This window comes from Balaenoptera ricei, chromosome 8, assembly GCF_028023285.1.
Source record: "Balaenoptera ricei isolate mBalRic1 chromosome 8, mBalRic1.hap2, whole genome shotgun sequence".
In the NCBI taxonomy this organism is placed as follows: Eukaryota; Metazoa; Chordata; class Mammalia; order Artiodactyla; family Balaenopteridae; genus Balaenoptera; species Balaenoptera ricei.
In genome coordinates this window covers 49,614,739-49,637,116 of record NC_082646.1, presented here as the reverse complement: position 1 = coordinate 49,637,116, position 22,378 = coordinate 49,614,739, and the positions used below count along the sequence as shown (strand labels likewise).

The following is a 22,378-nucleotide window of genomic DNA, read 5'->3' as shown; positions in this document are numbered from 1 at the left end:
CCATACTTATAAACAGCTGTTCTACCCTAAGCTACCCCTTCAACCACAACTCCAGATACCAGAAAAACAATTAAGCTATGAAAAGCAAAAACAGTGCTTTGCAGGATAAAACAAGAGTTTGAAGAACAAACACTGGACTGCCTTACATAGGCAGCTATTGACCAGCTTCAGTCCAACAACTCTCCCACATAAGATGTGTTAACCCGCAGACACCTATATCCTCTCAGGTATTAAACTACATTGACTGGAGTTTGGGGATAAGGACACGACTCCCTCTTTGTAACCCTTTCTTTATTCTCATACACATCACACTCTTGTTTTATCAGTCACCGTTAGTCCCCTTTTAGTTCTTCCTCCCTCTCCTTGCTGAAGTAATTTTTGACCTCCTGGTCACTTCCCCTCCATCACAGAAGACTTGAATACTGGCTCAGTTTTTCTCAGTTAACTTCAACATCTTAACATGCACAACCAATCCAACATCTTGATCGCAAAATCCCTTAACCACAACCCCTATTCCCACAGTCAGATCCTGACCTTAACTGCGCATCCCCACAAGAAACAACATTATTCCTACTCCCACTCCTACTCCCTTACCCCCACCTTAAGAAAAAGACAAAATTCAGGCACCTTATCCTGACAATAACCTTTTAACTTTCCAGCTGCCTTGGTCAAGTGTCCCATGGCAAAAACTATTTGACTTTATCATAAACTTCAATGCATCAATCCCACCACTACCCTCATTGATCCCTTTTCATTTTTCCTTCTTTAATCTAGCTTATAATTCCACAGATCATTACTATAATCACTCCCTTGCTAATACCCTCTCTTACACCTCTCATTCCCTGCAGTCACCTGGCAAATTCACAATCCTGGGTGAACACACATTTATCTTCTCCATGCCTGTACACATGCAGCTGAGTGCTAGTGAGGAAAACTGAGTAAACTGGTAAAACTACAAATTCTTGATCATCAGCCTCAAATGGGGACTCAGCATTGCCAGCAGTCCTCTTAGCCTCTCTAGTGAATCCCTCCCCTGAGTACTTTCAAACCACCTTCTCCCACCTGTCCTTCTCCACCCCTCCCCCACATCCAACACACAAACTCTCAGCTCATAACTCTCAAAATATTTCAAACAGAAATAGAAAATGACAAAAAGAGATTGTCTGATTATCTTGCCACCAAAACTACATTTATCTGATCTGCTCCTATTACAATGGAGGAAGTCTATTTCTTTCTATCAAATGTAAATATCACTCACACAGGTCCTTTGGATCCCACTCTGTTACAATCTTTGGTTATCCTCTTTCTCTCTAACACAGCAATGTCCAATAGAACTATCTGCAATGGTAGAAATGTCCTACACCTACACCATTCAGTATGGTAGCCACTAACCACACGTGGCTACTGAGCACCTGAAATGTGGTTGATGCAACTGAGGAAATGAATTTTTAATTTTATTTCAGGTTAATTTAAACAGCCACATGTGGCAAACAGCTACCAAATTGGACAGTGCAGATCATTAATCTCTTTTACACTAGATCCTTCCCATGAACATGCAAGCGAAGTCTACCACACTTTAAAGATTACCACACTTTAAACACAAACACACACACACTTGCACTAACCCCATATTCCCATTCAGCTACCACTTCTATTGCATAGTCAAGCATACTTCTTAAAAGAGTTGCCACTTCCTTGCTTTTCATTCATTATTCAATTCACTCCAGTATGAGATCCACCCTTGCCTCTTCGTGTTGCCTCTCCAGTGGGTACTTGTCTAACATTACCTGACTAGACTTCTCAGCATCATTCAGAAGTTTCTCTCATTCTTGTAATACTCTGTCTTAGCATCCCCTATATCCCTCACTCCTTGTTTTCTTCCTACCTCACTATCACTTTTTTAGTCTCTTTCATTGACTCCTCATCCTCTACTCATTCTCTAAAATAAATGCTGTGTATCTCAAGATTTTTTTAGGCCCTCTCCTCTCATTCTCTATTTATTCCCTAGGATACTGTCATTCCCAAGGCAGAAATTACCAAACTGCCATTGATATGTTTATATTCCCAGACTAGAAATCTCAAAGTTCCTAGTTAGTATTGTTGAATTGCCTAATTGAAACCTTAACTTATAAAAATCACAGGCATCTAAAAACTAATATTTCAAATACTAAATCCTTAATTTTTAACCACTATACACTACCCTACCCTGCTCCCAAAAACCTTCCCAGTAAAAGGTAACATCTCCCCAGTGACTTAGGCCAGAAACTGTGGGGATGTTTTTTTATTCTTCCCTCTCTCACTAGCCTACACATCACTTCATCCCAGAGAACTTTACATTTTTCAATTAAGAAAAATCCTAAGTTATCACATGCTTACATCAGACTTCAAAAAACTCAACTCACAATACCAAATGCTTAAATATGATTCAGACCAAATGCATGACAATTCATACTCCATGTAGAACGCAAGTTTTTATTACTTCTTAAATAGATTATAATTAAATTCAGATACTTGCTTCCCAAATATAAGAGCAATGAATTAAAGGATGATCATCCATATCCTTACTCACAGACAATACCTCTATTATTCTTTCTTTTGCTTGTTATGTAACAATGTCTTGTTACTTTGAACCGTACTAATTTAGAATTCAAGATAATTCAACATGGTAAGTTAACACTATCAAAAAATGGAATGTTAAACAAATAGAAAATGAAGGGACCAATCTTTAACACAACGAACTAAAAAAGATAAATCTACAGGCAATTTATTGGATCCATTTTTCATAGAACCGTTTAATGTACTATTTAGAAACACCTAGTCACCTTTTCAAAAACTATTACATATCTACTATGTTTAGATACTGTGGAAAGTCCTGAAGATATGAATCTGAGTAAGACTATATTGTCTTCATGGACGGACAATCTCATATAGAATTTAACAGAAATAAGGCTTCCTCAAAAACATGATGTTTGAGTGAATTCTTGAAGAATGACTAAGAATTTGCCAGAATAATGAATAAGGGGCTAGATAAAAGAAGTATATTTAAGTGAAAAGTCATTTAACCATACAAGGGTAATAATTCATTTTGATTTTGAATATACTGTATTTCTATTAAAAATTACAGTTAATCTCCACCTCAATTTCTAAATACCAAGATATATTCTAAATGAATTAAAGATTTAAATATAAAATACTGGATCCATAAAAATATCCAATGAAAACATAAATAGCTAGTTGATCACTTTGGGGTAGAAAACCCCGCTCCAAGTTTGCTTAAAAGACAACAGCCATAAAAATAAAGATAACAATTTTCATCACATAAGTTTTTTTTAAGTTTCAATACTGCTAAAAAAAAAACCAGGAGCAGTATTTGTAACCTGTGACAGTTTACTTTCCCAATAAAACCAAAAGCTTATTTGTTAGTTTGCCATGTGCTATAAGGATAACATAAAATACATCATTTAATCCTCATAACAATCCTAATAGATAAGTGCTATTAAAATCACCATTCTACAGATGAAAAAATATTTACAGATGAAATAACATGGAGCTTAAGTCAAGGCTTCCCAATTGTGCCACAGCAGACTACTATGGTACAAATGGATTATATGTATGCCAACACATTAATGCCTAACCCTTCAGCCTCAAGCGGTCTTCTCCATGTAACCCACTGTCCTGTACAAATAACATAAGTTTGTGTGGCATGATGTGGAAATAGTTAGCAAACTGATGGATATGTAAAAAAAAGATACTTGTTCTTAGGAAATAGACACTAAAGTATTAAAAGCTATACAATGTAAAAAGGAATGAGGTATGTAATCCACTTTCAAATGGATCAGAAAAAGAAGTATACAAACACACATACACAAAGAATGATTAAACAAATGTGACAAAATGTTAAAACCCAGTAAATCTGAGTAAAGTGTATAGGAGTTATCTGTATTATCCTTGCAGCATTTCAGGAAGTGAAATTATTTCAAAATAAAATTATTTTTTAAAACTTAACAAGCTGGCAGAAGTATCCTACTAAAATCTTTCACCTAACTGGAGTGAAGCTAGAAATCAAACCTAAATTTATCTGACTCAACAGCCAGTTAGTCTTAAGACAACAGAAAAGAACTGTAAAAGCCCAACAGAGAAGTGGGCAAAGGACATTGAAAGGCAATTAACAAAGCATGAATGGCATTTTTAAAAAGAGAGAAAGAGGCTCAATATCACCATTTAAAAATTAGTTGATCAACCAACATAAAATGAACATCTAATGAGATACATTTTCATGATGATGGAAGAAAACAGAGGAAGAGGTATTTATAACTGTAATTAACTCAATAATCTGGTACCACTTTTATCCAGGGGAATTTAGTATTTTCTAATAAAATGGTAAATGTCTATAACGTTTGACTTGTCAATTCTAAGAATTTATTCTACAGGAAACTTTACTTAATGCAACCAGAGAGAGGACAGACGGAAGAAGAATTACAATCCTGCAGCCTGCAGAATGAAAACCACAATCACAGAAAGACAGACAAAATGAAAAGGCAGAGGACTACGTCCCAGATGAAGGAACAAGATAAAACCCCAGAAAAACAACTAAATGAAGTGGAGATAGGCAACCTTCCAGGAAAAGAATTCTGAATAACGATACTGAAGATGATTCAGGACCTCGGAAAAAGAATGGAGTCAAACATCGAGAAGATGCAAGAAATGTTCAACAAAGATCTAGAAGAATTAAAGAACAAAAACCTAGACGAATTAAAGAACAAACAGAGATGAACAATAAAATAACTGAAATGAAAAACATACTAGAAGGAATCAACAGCAGAATAACTGAGGCAGAAGAAAGGATAAGTGATCTGTAAGACAGAATGGTGGAATTCACTGCTGCAGAACAGAATAAAGAAAAAAGAATGAAAAGAAATGAAGACAGCCTAAGAGACCGCTGGGACAACATTAAACACACCAACATTCACATTATAGGAGTCCCAGAAGAAGAGAGAGAGAAAGGACCCAAGAAAATATTTGAAGAGATTATAGTTGAAAACTTCCCTAACATGGGAAAGGAAATAGGCACCCAAGTCCAGGAAGCACAGAGAGTTCCAGGCAGGATAAACCCAAGCAGAAACACGCCGAGACACATAATAATCAAACTGACAAAATTAAAGACAAAGAAAAATTATTAAAGCAACAAGGGAAAAATGACAACATACAAGGGAACTCCCATAAGGTTAACAGCTGATTTCTCAGCAGAAACTCTGCAAGCCAGAAGGGAGTGGCACGACATATTTAAAGTGATGGAAGGGAAGAACCTACAACCAAGAATACTCTACCCAGGAAGGATCTCATTCAGATTCGACAGAGAAATCAAAAGCTTTACAAACAAGCAAAAGCTAAGAGAATTCAGCACCACCAAACCAGGTCAACAACAAATGCTAAAGGAACGTCTCTAAGTGGGAAACACAAGAGAAGAAAACAACCTACAAAAACAAACCCAAAACAATTAAGAAAATGGTAATAGGAACATACATATCGATAATTACCTTAAATGTGAATGGATTAAATGCTCCAACCAAAAGACACAGACTGGCTGAATGGATACAAAAACAAGACCCATATATATACTGTCTACAAGAGTCCCACTTCAGACCTAGGGACACATACACACGGAAACTGAGGGGATGGAAAAAGATATTCCATGCAAATGGAAATCAAAAGAAAGCTGGAGTAGCAATACTCATATCAGATAAAATAGACTTTAAAATAAAGAACGTTACAAGAGACAAGGAAGGACATTACATAATGATCAAGGGATCAATCCAAGAAGAAGATATAACAATTATAAATATATATGCACCCAACAAAGAAGCACCTCACTACATAAGGCAAATGCTAACAGCTATAAAAGAGGAAATCGACAGTAACACAATAATAGCGGGGAATTTTAACACCTCAACTTACACCAATGGACAGATCATCCAGACAGAAAATTAATAAGGAAACACAAGCTTTCAATGCTACAAAAGACCACATAGATTTAATTGATATTTATAGGACAGTCCATCCGAAAACAGCAGATTACACTTCCTTCTCAAGGGCACACAGAACATTCTTCAGGACAGATCACATCTTGGGTCACAAAACAAGCCTCAGTAAATTTAAGAAAATTGAAATCATATCAAGCATCTTTTCCGACCACAACACTATGAGATTAGAAATAAATTACAGGGAAAAAAACCGTAAAAACACAAACAAATGGAGGCTAAACAATACATTACTAAATAACCAAGAGATCACTGAAGAAATCAAAGAGAAAATTAAAAAATACCTAGATACAAATGACAATGAACAGACGACGATCCAAAACCTATGAGATGAAGCAAAAGCAGTTCTAAGAGGGAAGTTTATAGCAATACAATCCTACCTTAAGAAACAAGAGAACTATCAAATAAACAATCTAACCTTACACCTAAAGGAACTAGAGAAAGAACAAACAAAACCCAAAGTTAGTAGGAGGAAAGAAATCATAAAGATCAGAGCAGAAATAAATGAAATAGAAACAAAGAAAACAATAGCAAAGATCAATAAAACTAAAAGCTGGTTCTTTGAGAAGATAAACAAAATTGATAAACCTTTAGCCAGACCCATCAAGAAAAAGAGGGAGAGGACTCAAATCAATAAAATTAGAAATGAACGAGGAGTTAAAACAGACACCGAAGAATTACAAAGCATCCTAAGAGACTACTACAAGCAACTCTATGCCAATAAAATGGACAACCTGGAAGAAATGGACAGATTCTTAGAAAGGTATAACCTTCTAAGACTGAACCAGGAAGAAACAGAAAATATGAACAGACCAATCACAAGTAATGAAATTGAAACTGTGATTAAAAATCTTCCAACAAACAAAAGCCCAGGACCAGATGGCTTCACAGGTGAATTCTTTCAAACATTTAGAGAAGAGCTAACACCCATCCTTCTCAAACTCTTCCAAAAAATTGCAGAGGAAGGAACCCTCCCAAACTCATTCTATGAGGCCACCATCACCCTGATACCAAAACCAGAGAAAGATACTACAAAAAAAGAAAATTACAGACCAATATCACTGATGAATATAGATGCAAAAACCCTCAGCAAAATACTAGCAAACAGAATCCAACAACACATTAAAAGGATCATAAACCATGATCAAGTGGGATTTATCCCAGGGATGAAAGGATTCAGATACTATAAAACTCTTAGAGTAAAACATATGCGGAACACTCTCTGACATAAATTGCAGCAATATCTTTTTTAATCCACCTCCTTTAGTAACAAAAATAACAACAAAAATCGACAATACTTAAAAGCTTTTTCACAACAAAGGAAACCATAAACAAAACAGAAAGACAACCAACAGAATGGGATAAATATGTTTGCAAATAAAGCAACCGACAAGGGATTAATCTCCAAAATATACAAACAGCTCATGCAGCTCTATGTCAGAAAAACAAACAACCCAATCGAAAAATGTGCAGGAGATCAAACCAGACATTTCTCCAAAGAAGACATACAGATGGCCAAGAGGCACATGAAAAGCTGCTCAACATCACTAATTATTAGGGAAATGCAAATCAAAACTACATCGAGGCATCACCTCACACTGGTTAGAATGGGCATCATCAGAAAATCCACAAACAGTAAATGCTGCTAGAGAGGGTGTGGAGAAAAGGGAACCCTCTTGCACTGTTGGTGGGAATGTAAATTGATACAGTCACTATGGAGAACAGTATGGAGGGTCCTTAAAAAACTAAAAATAGAACTACCATACGACCCAGCAATCCTACTACTGAGCATATACCCAGAGAAAACCATAATTCAAAAAGACACATGAACCCCAATGTTCATTGTAGCACTATTTACAATAGCCAGGTCATGGAAGCAACCTAAATGTCCATCAACAGATGAATGGATAAAGAAGATGTGGTATATATATATACAATGGAATATTACTCGGCCATAAAAAGGAACGAAATTGGATCATTTGTAGAGACGTGGAAGGACCTAGAGACTGTCATACAGAATGAAGTAAGTCAGAAAGAGAAAAACAAATATCGTATGTTAACGCACGTATGTGGAATCTAGAAAAATGGCACAGATGAACAGGTTTGCAAGGCAGAAATAGAGATACAGAAGTAGAGAACAAACGTATGGACACCAAGGGAGGAAAGCAGCTGGGGGTGGGGGAGGGTGGGATGAATTGGGAGATTGGGATTGACATATATACACTAATATGTATAAAATAGATAACTAATAAGAACCTGCTGAATAGCACAGGGAACTCCACCTCGCTGTAGAGTAGAAACTAACACAACATTGTAAAACGACTATATTCCAATTAAAAAAAAAACAAAAACAAACAAACAAACAAAACTGCCCAGTCATATGGTTTGGCCCTCTTTAAGCAGAAGAGTGGATCTTCTCCAGGAATCTCTGATCAGATCCCTGGAAGCTAATTTATAACAAAGCCCAAAGCTAATGGCTCCCTATGAGGGCCACAGCAGCATCCACATACAAGGTGTCAAGATGAGGAGTGGGCCTTTGGTAAATCATAGAACTACTATGCTGATTAATCCTTCTGCCACAGTTTTCTTGTTGAAAGCCCTGCCATACATTTTGATGCTGTGTAAAGTTTCCTTATTCCGTATGTCCATTCCTAGGGAGTAAGCCCAAATCTAGTTTGTTATTCCCCCTTATTCTCTAAAACAATAATACTTGTATATACATCTAACATAATTAAATAAATGTTAGTTACATAAAAAAAATGCAACCATATGTAAAAGAATGGTCAGTGTGTTACTTTTGTAAGATAAAAAAATGAGAATAAATCAAATGTACATCCAGAACATTCTAAAGCCATTCCGAAGAATGAGATGGGGATTTCCCTGGTGGCACAGTGGTTAAGAATCCACCTGCCAATGCAGGGGACACGGGTTTGAGCCCCGCTTTGGGAAAATCCCACATGCCACAAAGCAACTAAGCCCGTACGCCACAACTACTGAGCCTGTGCTCTAGAGCCCGCAAGCCACAACTACTGAAGCCCATGCGGCCTAGAGCTCGTGCTCCTCAACAAGAGAAGCCACGGCGGTGAGAAGCCCGCGCACTGCAACGAAGAGTAGCCCCCGCTTGCCTCAACTAGAGAAAGTCCGTGTGCAGCATGAAGACCCAACGCAGCCAAAATAAATAATTAAAAAAAAAAAAAAAAAAGGATGAGATGGATCTATGTGTACAGACATTGAAAATACCTAAAATATATATTAGGGGAGGGAAGCAGTCTTCAAATAATGTGATTATGTAATTTTCTGTGTCCCTTCATACATGTATTTACACACAGAAAACTGATTAGATACACCAAAATATTGTTTCTTTAAGTCAGAATGCTATGTTGCCTGAATTTTTGTAATAGTTTATTACTTTTGTAAACATAAAAATTTGTTACCCTAGTAAATAAAACTTTACTATTTACTACACAAAACCTCTCCAAAACTGAAACAGTCTACTGAGGTTTTTGCCATCATATAATAAATTTCACGCCTTCAACTTATACTCTTATGTTCTATATTTTTCTTTCTTATTTATACTGATATATATGTGTATGTGTATGTATCTGGGTATTTTATACACCCAGATACATACACAAGTTGTGCTATTCTTGAGTCCATTCAGTCACAGGTCCTCTTTGATTCACTTTCCTTTTCCTTAGCATTAAATAAGAGTAATTTCCTTTAAATCAGTACTAATTACATCGTACATAATCAAGGGCTGTTCTCATCCAAATAATAAAAGTTTGCTCTATTAAATATAAAAATGCAGCAACACTTCTCAATCGCGAAACTGGCCCTTCAGATTAGAAAAAAAGTTACAATTTTTAAAATATATTAATCTGGGACTTCCCTGGTGGCGCAGTGGTTAAGACTCCACGCTCCCAAAGCCGGGGGCCCAGGTTCGATCCCTGGTCAGGGAACTAGATCCCACATGCATGTCGCAACTAACAGTTCACATGCCACAACAAAGGAGACCGCGTGCCACAACTAAGGAGCCAGCAAGCCGCAAGTAAGGAACCCATGAGCAGCAACTAAGATACAGCGCAACCAAATAAATATTTTAAATATATATATATATATATATATATATAAATGTGAAATCTACAAATATCTTGATCAGTTTTAACTGAACACTCTTTACAGGAAAGTATTAATATAAACCCAGCTGGAAAGTGGTTTACTGGACAGAATACTGAGGGTTAAGAATCAGACTTCTAATATGATCTCCTCTATCATAATCACCTACAAAGTACCTAAATATATGAAACAAAAATCTGTGGAATTCAGTTTTGGTAGGTTCCAAACTCATCACCTTCCGATTAATTTGAAACAGTGACACAGAAACATTTAAATTCAGCTTTAAAACTTCTTGAATAACTGAGAGGTTACTTTACATTTGTATTAAATTTTTCATTTCAGTCTAGTAATTTAACATGTCAAGAGAACAATTTAAAAGAACATATTAATTGCGTAAATCTTTGGGGTCTGTAAAGAGCAGGGAAATTCAGAAACTCAGAGTACTTCCGCAGAAGCCAGATTCCCCTCAGGGCAGGCCCTCCATAGTTACAAGGGTCATCGATGCCCCTTAAGAATGTCTTCTTTCCTGAGGACTCATCATATATCCTAAAAAAAGCCTGTACACCAGACTTTTTATCAGGTATAGAAGCACCGATTCTATCATTCATGAGATTAGTCCTTATGACAAAAAGACTGTGATTTATAGGGCATAGCAAGAAATAAATTCAACCTCTGCATTCAAGATTAAAAAGAACCTTAAATACAAAACAGGAATGAAAGAAATTACACAAGATAAACAGAAAGACATCCTGTATTTATGGATTAGAAACAATGTGTTAAGACACTTAACACTTCCCAATTTGATCTACAGATTAAATGCAATCTTTATCAAAATCCAGCTACCATTTCTGCAGAAACTGATATGCTAATCCTAAAATTCATACGAAAATGCAAGAGATACATAATAGCCAAAACAATCTTGAAAATTAAGAAGAGAGCCAGAGAACTCACACTTCTCAATTTCAAAACTTACTACCAAGCAACATTCTTCAAGATAAATGTGGTACTGGCATGAGGACAGACATAGATCAACAGAATAGAACTGAGAGTCCAGAAATCAGCCTTTACATTTATGATCAATCCATTTTCATCAAGACCATTCAATGGGAAAAGAAAAGACTTCAACAAATGGTGCTGGGATAACAGAATATCCACATACAAAAGAATGAATTTACACCCATACCTCATACCATATACAAAAATTAATTCAAATGGATCAAAACCTAAATGTAAGAGCTAAAACTACAAAACAGAAAAAACGTAGGAGCATATCTTGGATTAAGCAATGTTTTCTTACACATGATGCCAAAAGTACAAGCAACCAAAGAAAAATAAATAAATAAATAAATTGGAATCCATCAAAATTAAAAACTTACGTTTTTCAAAGGATACCATTAAGAAAGTGAAGACAAGCCACGGGAGGTGAGAAAATATTTGCAAATTATATATATGATAAGGAACTGATGTCCAGAATATATTAAAAAACTCTTGCAATTCAACAGTAAAAGGACAACCCGATTAAAAAACAAGCAAAGGACTTGAACAGACATTTTTCCAAAGAAGATATACAAATGGCCAATAAGCACATAAAAAGACACTCAACATTATTAGCCATCAGGAAAATGCAAACCAAACACGATACACCACTTCACACCCACTAGGACGGCTATAATCAAAGACAGAAAATAACAAGCAATGACAAGAATGTGGAGAAATTGGAACCTGTATACATTGCTGGTGGGAATGTAAAATGGTTCAACTACTTTGAAAAACAGTTTGCTACCTAAGGAGGCAAAAGACCTGTACTCCAAAAACTATAAGACACTGATGAAAGAAACTGAAGATGATGCAAACAGATGTAAAGATATACTGATTGACTGATTGATTCTTGGATTGGAAGAATCAATATTCTTTTTTTTTTTAATTATCAGCACCTTTCTTTAAAATTATTATTTATTTATCCATTTTTTTTGGCTGTGTTGGGTCTTCGTTTCTGTGCGAGGGCTTCCTCTAGTTGCGGCAAGCGTGGGCCACTCTTCATTGCAGTGCGCAGGCCTCTCAGTATCGCGGCCTCTCGTTGCAGAGCACGGGCTCTAAGCGCATGGGCTTCAGTAGTTGTGGCTCGCGGGCTCTAAAGCGCAGGCTCAGTAGTTGTGGCACACGGGCTTAGTTGCTCCGCGGCATGTGGGATCTTCCCAGACCAGGGCTCGAACCCGTGTCCCCTGCATTAGCAGGCAGATTCTCAACCATTGTGCCACCAGGGAAGCCCAAGAATCAATGTTCTTAAAATGACCTTACTAACCAAAGCAATCTGTGGATTCAGTGCAATCCCTATCAAATTACCAATGGCATTTTTCACAGAATTAGAACAAAAAATTTTAAAATTTGCATGGCAATACAAAAGATCCCAAATAGCCAAAACACTTTTGAGAAAGAAGAATGGAGCTGGAGATATCATGCTCCCTGACTTCAGACTATAAAACAAAGCTACAGTAATCAAAACAGTATGATGCCAGCACAAAAACAGACATATAGATCAATGGAACAGGACAGAAAGCCCAGAAATAAACCCATGCACTTATGGTCAATTAATCTATGACAAAGGATGCAAGAAGATACAACGGAGAAAAGACAGTCTCTTCAGTAAGTGATGCTGGGAAAACTGGACAGCTACATGGAAAGAAAGAAATTAGAACATTCTCTAACACCATATACAAAAATAAACTCAAAATGGATTAAGCACCTAAATGTAAGACCAGATACTATAAAAACTCCTAGAAGAAAACTCAGGCAGAACACTCCTTGACATAAATTGTAGCAATAATTTTTTGGATCCATCTCCTAAAGTAACGGAGATAAGAACAAAAATAAACAAATGGACCTAATTAAATTTAAAAGTTTTTGCACAGAAAAGGAAACCATAAACAATGCAAAAAAACAACCTATGGACTGGAAGAAATGATTTGCAAACAATGCTACCAACAATGGATTAATTTCCAAAGTACACAAACAGTTCATACAACTTAATATCAAAAAAGAAAACTCAATTGGGACTTCCCTGGTGGCACAGTGGTTAAAACCTGCCTGCCAATGCATGGGACACAGGTTTGTCCCCTGGTCCTGGGAAGATCCCACATGCAGAGCAACTAAGCCCGTGTGCCACAACTACTGAGCCTGCACACCCTAGAGCCCGCACATCACAACTACTGAGCCCACGCACAGCAACTACAGAAGCCCGCACGCTCTAGGGCCCGCGTGCGGCAACTACTGAGCCAGCATGCTGCAACTATTGAAGCCCGTGTGCCTAGAGCCCATGCTCCACAACAAGAGAAGCCACCTCAATGAGAAGCCCACACACCACAATGAAGAGTAGCCCCCGCTTGCCACAACTAGAGAAAGCCCTTGTGCAGCAACGAAGACCCAACATAGCCAAAAATAAATTAATTAATTAATTTTTTAAAAAAATCCAAAAATGGGCAGAATAAAAAAAAAAATTTTTAAAAAAAGGGCAAAAGACTTAAATAGACATTTCTCCAAAGAAGACATACAGATGGCCAACAGGCACATGAAAAGATGCTCAATATCACTAATTATTAGAGAAATGCAAATCAAAACTACAATGAGGTATCACCTCACACCAGTTAAAATGGCCATCATTAAAGTCTACAAACAATAAATGCTGGAGAGGGTGTGGAGAAAAAGGAACCCTCCTACACTGCTGGTGAGAATGTAAACTGGAGCAGCCACTATGGGGAATAGTATGGAGGTTCCTTAAAAAATGAAAAATAGAGTTACTATATGATCCAGCAATCTTATCCTGGGCATATATTCAGAGAAAACTCTAATTCAAAAAGATACATGAACCCCAATGTTCACAGCAGCACTATGTACAACAGCTAAGACATGGAAGCAACCTAAGTGTCCATCAAGGACAGATGAATGGATAAAGATGTGGTATGTATATATATATGGTGTCCCTATATGACAGAATATTATTTGGGCATAAAAAGGAATGAAGTACTGATGCATGCTACAACAAAGATGCTACAACTTGAATACACTATGCTGAATGAAAGAAGTCAGACACAAAAGGCCACATATCGTATGATTCCACTTATATGAAATGTTCAGAACAGACAAATCCATAGAGATATAAAGTAGATTTGTCGTTGCCAGGGTCTAGAGGAAGAGGAAAATGGGAAGCAATGAAATGTCTTGGGATTACATAGCAGTGATGCTGCACAACTTTGTAAATATACTAAAAACCACTAATTGTACACTTCAAAAGGGTGAATTTTATGTTGTGTGAATTGTCTCAATAAAGCTGTTGTAAAATTCAAATGAACTTTGAAAATCCTAGTACAAAAAGTATCTGATATACTTCTTCAGAGAAAAATGAAGTTCACCTTTTAAAACTGGCCTGAAATTCCGTAATTCATAATCAATAATGCCTATGACTTATAGTTTAAAATATGCAAATCCATCAGATGTCAAAAAAAAAAAAGCAAGCTTAACTCACCCTCTTTTCACTTTTGTGAAATCAAATGCAACTTGTCTGTATGAAACTGCTTTTTCATTTAGATATCTACTATACCGCCTAATAAAGGTAGACATATCATATCCTGTAAGAAAAGAAACAGAAAAGGGTTTCATAAATTATTAAAATCCCAATTAGCTTAGAAAACCAACTCATCTCATCCAATGGCCATATTGTCTTGTTATCCCACCTTCAATTTAGTGATGTAAATTAAGTGACATTAAAATCTCTAATACTTAACATTTTTGAATTCAGTTATGTCATATGTGGCTTAGAAAAATCTTCCCCCTTAGAATTTCACTAAAATAATTCTGTTTTACTTCTGACCAACATTCCTATCTTTTATTTATCAGGAACTGAAAAGCCTGTTTTCTTATACTACCTGATAACCTCATAACTCAAATTTAACATCCTATGGAACCACAACCCCACTCCTTAAATCATTAATCAATTTAATAATTTTCATACTTACCAATCTTTAGTTGCATATGATTTAGAACAACTATAACTTATGTGTGCCAACCTTACAAGTAGTAGAGGAAATTACTGCATAGTACAATGAAAGAAATGGCAATATGCAAGTTTAAGGCTTAACAAAAAACAATTATATGAATGTTTTCAACTAAACTTTCAAAATGAATACCTAAATCATTCTAAGATTTTGTTTCATCACAGTCATGAGATTTGAAAACTTCAGCACCATAAAATCTAATCAATATTATTTAAAAAAAAAAAAAAACTTGTGTTTTAGCTATTGCCTGGCTCAGTGAGGTCTATAAATTTTTGCTTCTCATTGTAAAAGCAGGTCCATTCTATTTTAGTTCATCTTCATCTAACACATTCAACTTTAGTTGTTGATGGTCTCTGCTACTTTAAAAAGATAACACCAAAACAAGCAAAAAAAAAAAAAAAAAAAAAAAGTAAAGTAAAGTGACTGGATTTAACGTAATCACCAATTCATTTATTCAGCAAATATTTCTTGAGTGGCTACTAATTTGCCACTGGAGAAAAATCAGTAAATAGAAAAAGAAAAATCACTGCCCTCAGATATTCTCATAGCTACTAGTGCATTTTATAAGGTGTTACATACTCACATTCTTCAGCTCTTTAGTTAATATTGTTCCCTCTAATCCACTCTACTCCATCCTTGCTAATGGGAGAAATCTCTCTTATCCTTCAAGGCTCAATCTCTGAAACTTTCCCTGAACTCTTTGTGCTCCCATATTATTCTTACTCCAAGTACAGCTCAAAGCTATTACATGTACACAGTGTCTATCTCACTCACCAGACTGGAAGTTTATATTATATACACCCAGTATATATTTAAGAAAATATACCAGACTCCACCCAACAAAATACATCAGCAATCAAAACTACAAAAACACCACTGAATTATATACTTTTAACTACCATTTCAGTCTTACCTTTGTAATCTCTTTAGAATATGAGCTTTAAATAGAAGGCCTAAAAACTGTTCTCTACATAAAAGGAATGAAAGCCTTAAAACCTTATCACTAGAAGTGCTTAATTTCCATCTTAAGAAAGTAGAAAATCAGTAGCTAATAAGACACAAAAAACCCACTTGGACATATGCATATTTTCTGCTCTAGAGTAGTGGTTTGCATATTGCTTTCCACAGACTCTTACAGTTCAAATGAACTGAATAAGGGGGAAAGTAGAAACAAAAAGATGAGCAGGCAGAGTTTTTTCCATGTTCCGGAAAACACAGCAGCTCCAGTTTCATCTGTTATATGTATCTAGCTTCTAGTTAAGATTTTATTTGAAAAAGGGATTCCACTGCTTCATTTTTTTTTTCCTTAACTATTTAAGGCATTATATCTCCCATTAAAGTAAAATCAACCTTGTAACACTTGGTCCTATGTATAGATTACTGACCTTCCAGAATCTCTGGAAGACTGGGTATTCAATTCATTCTAATTAATACTTCCATCTGCCAAAAGTAAACAAGTATTGAACTGGACAGTTCCTAAACACAAACACAGTTAGTCACTAAATTCCATTGCTTTTTATTGCCACAAAAGCCACAATTCAGGCCCTCATTAACTCTCTACTAGATGACCAAAATCATGACCAGAGCAGTCTCAAGGTCTTTAAGACTTTATTCACTCGAATCCAACCTGCACTGTGCTATGGTGCTTTCTTTATAACACACACTCCCTCTCTCCTCCTCCCTCAACTCAAAAAAGTTTGATGGTTTCTCGCTGCATTACAAAATCCCAACTATATCAAAATCTTTTGTGCATCGTTTTGGCCCCAAACAGCTTCTTGAGGGCTATCTGTCACTACATGTTCTCTAATACCTCATCCTACGTTCTATTCACATTCATTTGCTCTATAAATCTTAAACACTCCATGCTCTTTCTCTTTCACATCCACGTCCATCTGTGTACCTTTGCTTAAGCCAACTCCATGTTCTCACCCATCTTTCAAAGCGCAGCACACATCTCACAGATCTCTAAAGATACTTCCCAGTTGAACCTTACTGCTGAGTATTCCTTTAGTATGTCTTAGTATGGTCTTAGTATGTCCTTTATGAGGCTCTTCCTAGAGCTAACATTCTATAATGCTAACACCCTAGTTCTGGAACTCAGTATAACAGATCCCATTAAGACAGAATGTACATGGAGGGTAAGGATACCAGATTACAGCAATTTCAAGTTACTGAATTAAAAGTAAAATAAATAACAGGTAAGTATCAATGAACAATTCATCTGAATAACACATTATGCTTACCTTTGCTACTAAAATGTATGATATTCCCAACCACATTTCTTGGAATAAAGCATAAAATAATAAGAACAACAATGAAAGCAGATACTTACATAGTGTTTCCTATTTGCCAGGCATCATTCTAGGCACTTTACATGTATAACTAGGTTAAGCCTCATGATAATCCTACAGGGTGGGTGCTATCATTATTCCTGATTTAACAGATGCAGAGAGTTGAAGTAACTTGCTCAAGTTTATGCAGTTGGTAAGTGTTAGAGACGGGATTTGAAGGCAGGCAGTCCAGTTCCAGAACCCATGCTCTCAAACTGCTACCTTATGCTACTTTTGAAAAAGCTCTGGGTGTCAAGTAGTGAAGTCCATCTTTATCTTCACATGAAAATACAGTTTTTCCTTCCCTACAACCCTCACTAAAACATGAGATTCCTCCATAGCACATGTTCTAAAGGAAAGAGTTCAACTCTGCAGTAATCCTCAAATGGAGTCACTCTTGATTTTCTATAATGAATAAGTTGTTTTTACCTTGCAATCCACTTTTATCCAAAAAATTGCTTAAGTTAAACAACGTGTTTCTTGAAGCCAAATACTGAATAAAACGCTGGGAAAAAAAAACAAAAACAAATTATGTCAAATAGTACTGCCATCTAAGAAACTCTAATTTGAGAATTAGGGGAGAAAGTCGTGGTTAACACATTCCATTAATCTTATCTAGTTTAAATTTATCATCCTCAATCCTCCTAAAAACGTAAAATATGTTTTTCACTGGCATGCAGGAATTTATTAAAGTCTAATGCCCACAGCTATGGTATTAAAGTTAAAATAAAAGGAAACAGGCACTTTTAAACTAGAAGCAGTAATTTTTGGCTTTACTATATAGCATATTATGGCTACAGTTAATCATACTCAGATGGTGCCTTTATTTTACACAGATACCTGGTGACTCAAACATTTTTATGACTTTTTTTAAAAAAACAAAATATCTGTAATCATACTGGAGTATAATATTACAGACATCCTCTTACCCACTGTCCAGATTAAACACATTACCATAATCACTTCAGACCCCTTACAGAATCAAATTACAGACTACTGAAGACACATGCCTTCAAAACCATTCCCTTCCCTCCCTCCCTCTTCAGAGGCAATGACTTTTCTGAAGTAGGTTTACATCATTCCCACAAATGTTTTTACAATTTTACCACATATATAAGTATCTATAAACTGTACCTAATTTTGCTTTCTATTTTAAATTTACAGAAATACCATACTGTACTTATTCTTTTCCAATGTGATTTTTAATAACTTCTTCCCAAGTATTATCCATTTAATACATGTACATCTAGTTCATTCATTTTAAACAATGTTTGAGCATTTAAATGAACTACTATATCATTATGTATCCATTTCTATATGGATATTTAAATTCTCTGCAATTTCACTATTATTAACAATGTTTCATTGACATCTTTGTACTGGTCTCCCACCTGCAAACATACAAGAGTTTCTCATGATATATACTTAGGGTTGAATTGTTGGGTCAGTATGTGTATGAAAGTTCATTTTCTCAAAATACTGTCAAAACCCTCTCCAAAGTGCTTACCACAGAACACTACTTTAGCTTCCCTTTACATACAACCTCTAAAATAGCTAAAGAAACTCCTTTCGATTTCCTTTAAAAGGATTACTTTTTTGTAAATGTATGCAGAGGGTTATTATCAATTTTATGTACACCATCACTTCTCTGACTCAATCTTGTTCATCAGAGATCACACCAAACAAACCAGGATTTTGAAAAATAATTTGTAAATCGAAGACTCCTGTTTCATCATTTATCCTAAAACAACCTGTTTCAAAAAGGTGTTAAAATATCCTAAGAAAATATTACACTCTACGATTTTTTATAAGTTCTGATCATTCTTTTTTGTGGGGGCCTGTCCTGTGCATTATAAGATGCTTAGCACGCCAGTAGCATCCCCTCCAGTTATGAGCAACGTCCCTTGGGGATGAAAATCACTCTCCGCCCTTGCCCTATTTGAGAACCATTGTTCTGTGTAATTTGAAACACCATAACGTAGTGAAATCCTATGCATACTCTCTCACAGACTAATAACACCTGCCAATGCAAAAACCTGAGGGTTGTACAAACTAGCAGCAAAAAAAGAGCAGAGCATTGGATTTCTCTTAGCTGCTGAAGGGAAACTAGAGTTTATCTGAAAACCACTACTGAAATGCTACCTTTCTCTTTCTGTCAGTCAACTGTAAGGAATGACAGTCAACTTTCTGGTTTTTTTGCCTTTATAAAGTTTTTGCTTCTGGTATTATCACCTTATTTACCTCTGAAAGTCACCACTGATGGTGTGCCTCTTTAACCAGCATTGTAGTTGGTTATATTTGTGGCTTTTTCTTTTTAAAGAATAACCTATATATATTTTTTAAAAAGGTAAAAAATACATACAAGCCTGAAATTCTTCTGAATAAATGATCATGATCTTAGACAAACACATTCCTGATAAAAATAGAAACTAATATCCTAGTTAAGATCAAAATGCTTCAAGTTACACGGAGGCTAGTATATCCAAATTTTTCTATTGACTCTATATACTGCTTATAATGAATGAGAAAGCAACTGAGTAACATATGTCCTAAAAATGGTCACGTCTGTTACCTAAGTAATCATATTTCAGGTAACGCTTCTGGAACTAATTTTTAAAACTTAAGAACTACAAATAAAATCATTCAATGTGGTACTGTAACAGTGAATCATCAGAAAACTAAATTTCCAGGAAAGAGAAGAATTAAGAAAATGATGGACTACATGATCAATTATGTAGTCATTAATGATGATAAATAGAAAGAACATAGAACATGGAGATGCTTCCTATGGTGTGATATATAAAAAAGGTTAAATATAATATTTTATATAAATTATGATTATAGCTATAAAAAATACTTTGGACAGGACCAGAAAGGAACACCAAAACATGCAAACAGATCTGTTGCAATGTAAGAGTTATGGGTAAATTTCTGCTTTAATTCTGAACTCTAATGATGTTCTCTTTGGTATCTGTCAAAGATAACAGCAGAGTCTCATGACTGAAAAACCCAAAATAATGAGTAAAGTGATGGATGTCAGAAAGTCATGTTTATAAATCTGATACCAATGAATAAAGTCCCTCCCCATCTCTGTGGGAGCTATCTCCCAGCAACCAGTGGTCTGCATTTTTCTAAGGCACATACCAAGGTACTAGATTTATCTAGTTCCATTCAAATTTTCTTTTAACACAATTTAAAATATTCCTTTTGACACAATTTTACAAGTATACTAGGCTGGGAAAATCACCTAAGGTAAGAACTCAAAAATTAGCTATCATGGAAAACAAGATGATTCTCTCCAAACATTAAATTGCAAAAGCTTATGCATCTTATTTGTTACCCTTTTTTGGGAAACAAAGGCTTCAGACACAACTCTCTGCTGAAGAAGGCATTCTTCAATCAGTCTTCTCAGCAAAATGCCATCTTAGTCCTTAATATCACAGCCTTGAACTAGGCAAAGAGCGCTTATAGACAACTACATCAGATCAGACAGAAATCTGATTGGGCTATGATAAAAAAGCAAATGAAAATAGACGAACATACAATCTATACACAAAGGCCTGCAAAAATCAGTGATGCTTACAGAACCCATTTCTAGGCATTAATCTTTGCTTCTTGATCCCATTACTGAAAGTGCCCTGTGCTCTGACCCATTTTCTGCTTTCTGACTTAAAGGCCATCTTTCCTCAAAGTGTAGGGTCTACAGTTATATTTCTGTATAAGCACCTTGCCCTTTTTACCTATATTATTCAGTTGCTATAGCCATTTCTGAAGTGTCAGTGAGAGAAACAAGCTGAATCAGTCAACTCCCCAGTATACTTGTTAACCAAAAATACTGCTTACCTCATTTCCATACACCATCAAATGATGAGTTGTAATGAGAGATTTGAAGACCACCACCCAACTACTGTTAGTAGTTCTTTCAAATAAACTGTCTGCCAACTGCGGGATGTTCACATTCATCTCATTTGTGCACTGAATTAAGTCTGCAATTAAAAAAAAAAAAGATTAATTTACTCTGGCTTTCATTTATTTTTAATGCTAGATCTGCATACTAATAGGGTAAAGATCTAAAAAGAGTGGAGCAACAATGGATAGTTTGCAGAAGTTGTTAAGAATCTCTCAAGAGAACAATTGAGACAGTACTTCTACCTGAGAAGTAAACAGGGCATTGATTAATATCACACAATTGATCAATAATACCAGAAAGTAAATCAAACTCCTTTCACCCTGAAGTATTTTATTTATCTCAAAAGGAACCATTTCAAGGCCTTGAGTAACACTTTCAGTTCTCTTACTACTCATAAACCTTCAGAGTTACAATACTAATATTATTCATTCCTACATTTTAAAAAAAAGTTTAAAAATTCATACATATGGAAGCATAAACAAGCTGAAGTTCAAACACCTTCATTAATATCCGCCCCTAGAATTCTGTGTTTGCACTAATAGAAAGAGCAGATATGTGGTCTGTGAGTGGATAGGATTCTCAGTTTGTTTATATAAAATAATTCTCATTCTTTTCTCCCTTCAGTTCTACTGAGTTAGCTCAGTTTTCACTTGATATCAACTAGCTAACACTGACAAACAAAACTGAAAATGAACTGAAAGTTTCTCAATGCAATAAATTTCCAAAGAAATGATCCAGGAATTCTACTCGATTATTACTCTGAACAGTTAAAACAATGTAAGTTCTAATTTTATATTTTAAAATATAAATAATTGGAAAGCATTATCATAAAATCATCTAATATACAATTGTTTTCGCACCAAAACTGAAAAAAAAAGTTAATATACCTCAGAGTTTCACCTCCAATCTGCTTCAGAGATATTACTGGCAAATTCA

The 22,378-nt window shown here is 35.6% G+C and overlaps 1 protein-coding gene across 13 annotated transcripts in view; it reads right to left on the bottom strand.

The window, feature by feature from the left end:
- Window positions 1-22,378, bottom strand: part of PICALM (phosphatidylinositol binding clathrin assembly protein) — a 106,687-nt gene that overhangs the window by 52,485 nt on the left and 31,824 nt on the right. For 12 of the 13 annotated variants that reach the window (XM_059930630.1, XM_059930629.1, XM_059930635.1 and 9 more), the window contains exons 2-4: window positions 21,376-21,518; window positions 17,962-18,037; window positions 14,674-14,776 (exon numbers count right to left, since the gene is read on the bottom strand). The exons of the other annotated variant lie outside the window; for it this stretch is intronic. In XM_059930630.1, the coding sequence (XP_059786613.1) occupies window positions 14,674-14,776; window positions 17,962-18,037; window positions 21,376-21,518 (322 nt within the window). The remainder of the gene's footprint in view (window positions 1-14,673; window positions 14,777-17,961; window positions 18,038-21,375; window positions 21,519-22,378) is intronic. 13 annotated transcript variants of the gene reach the window in all.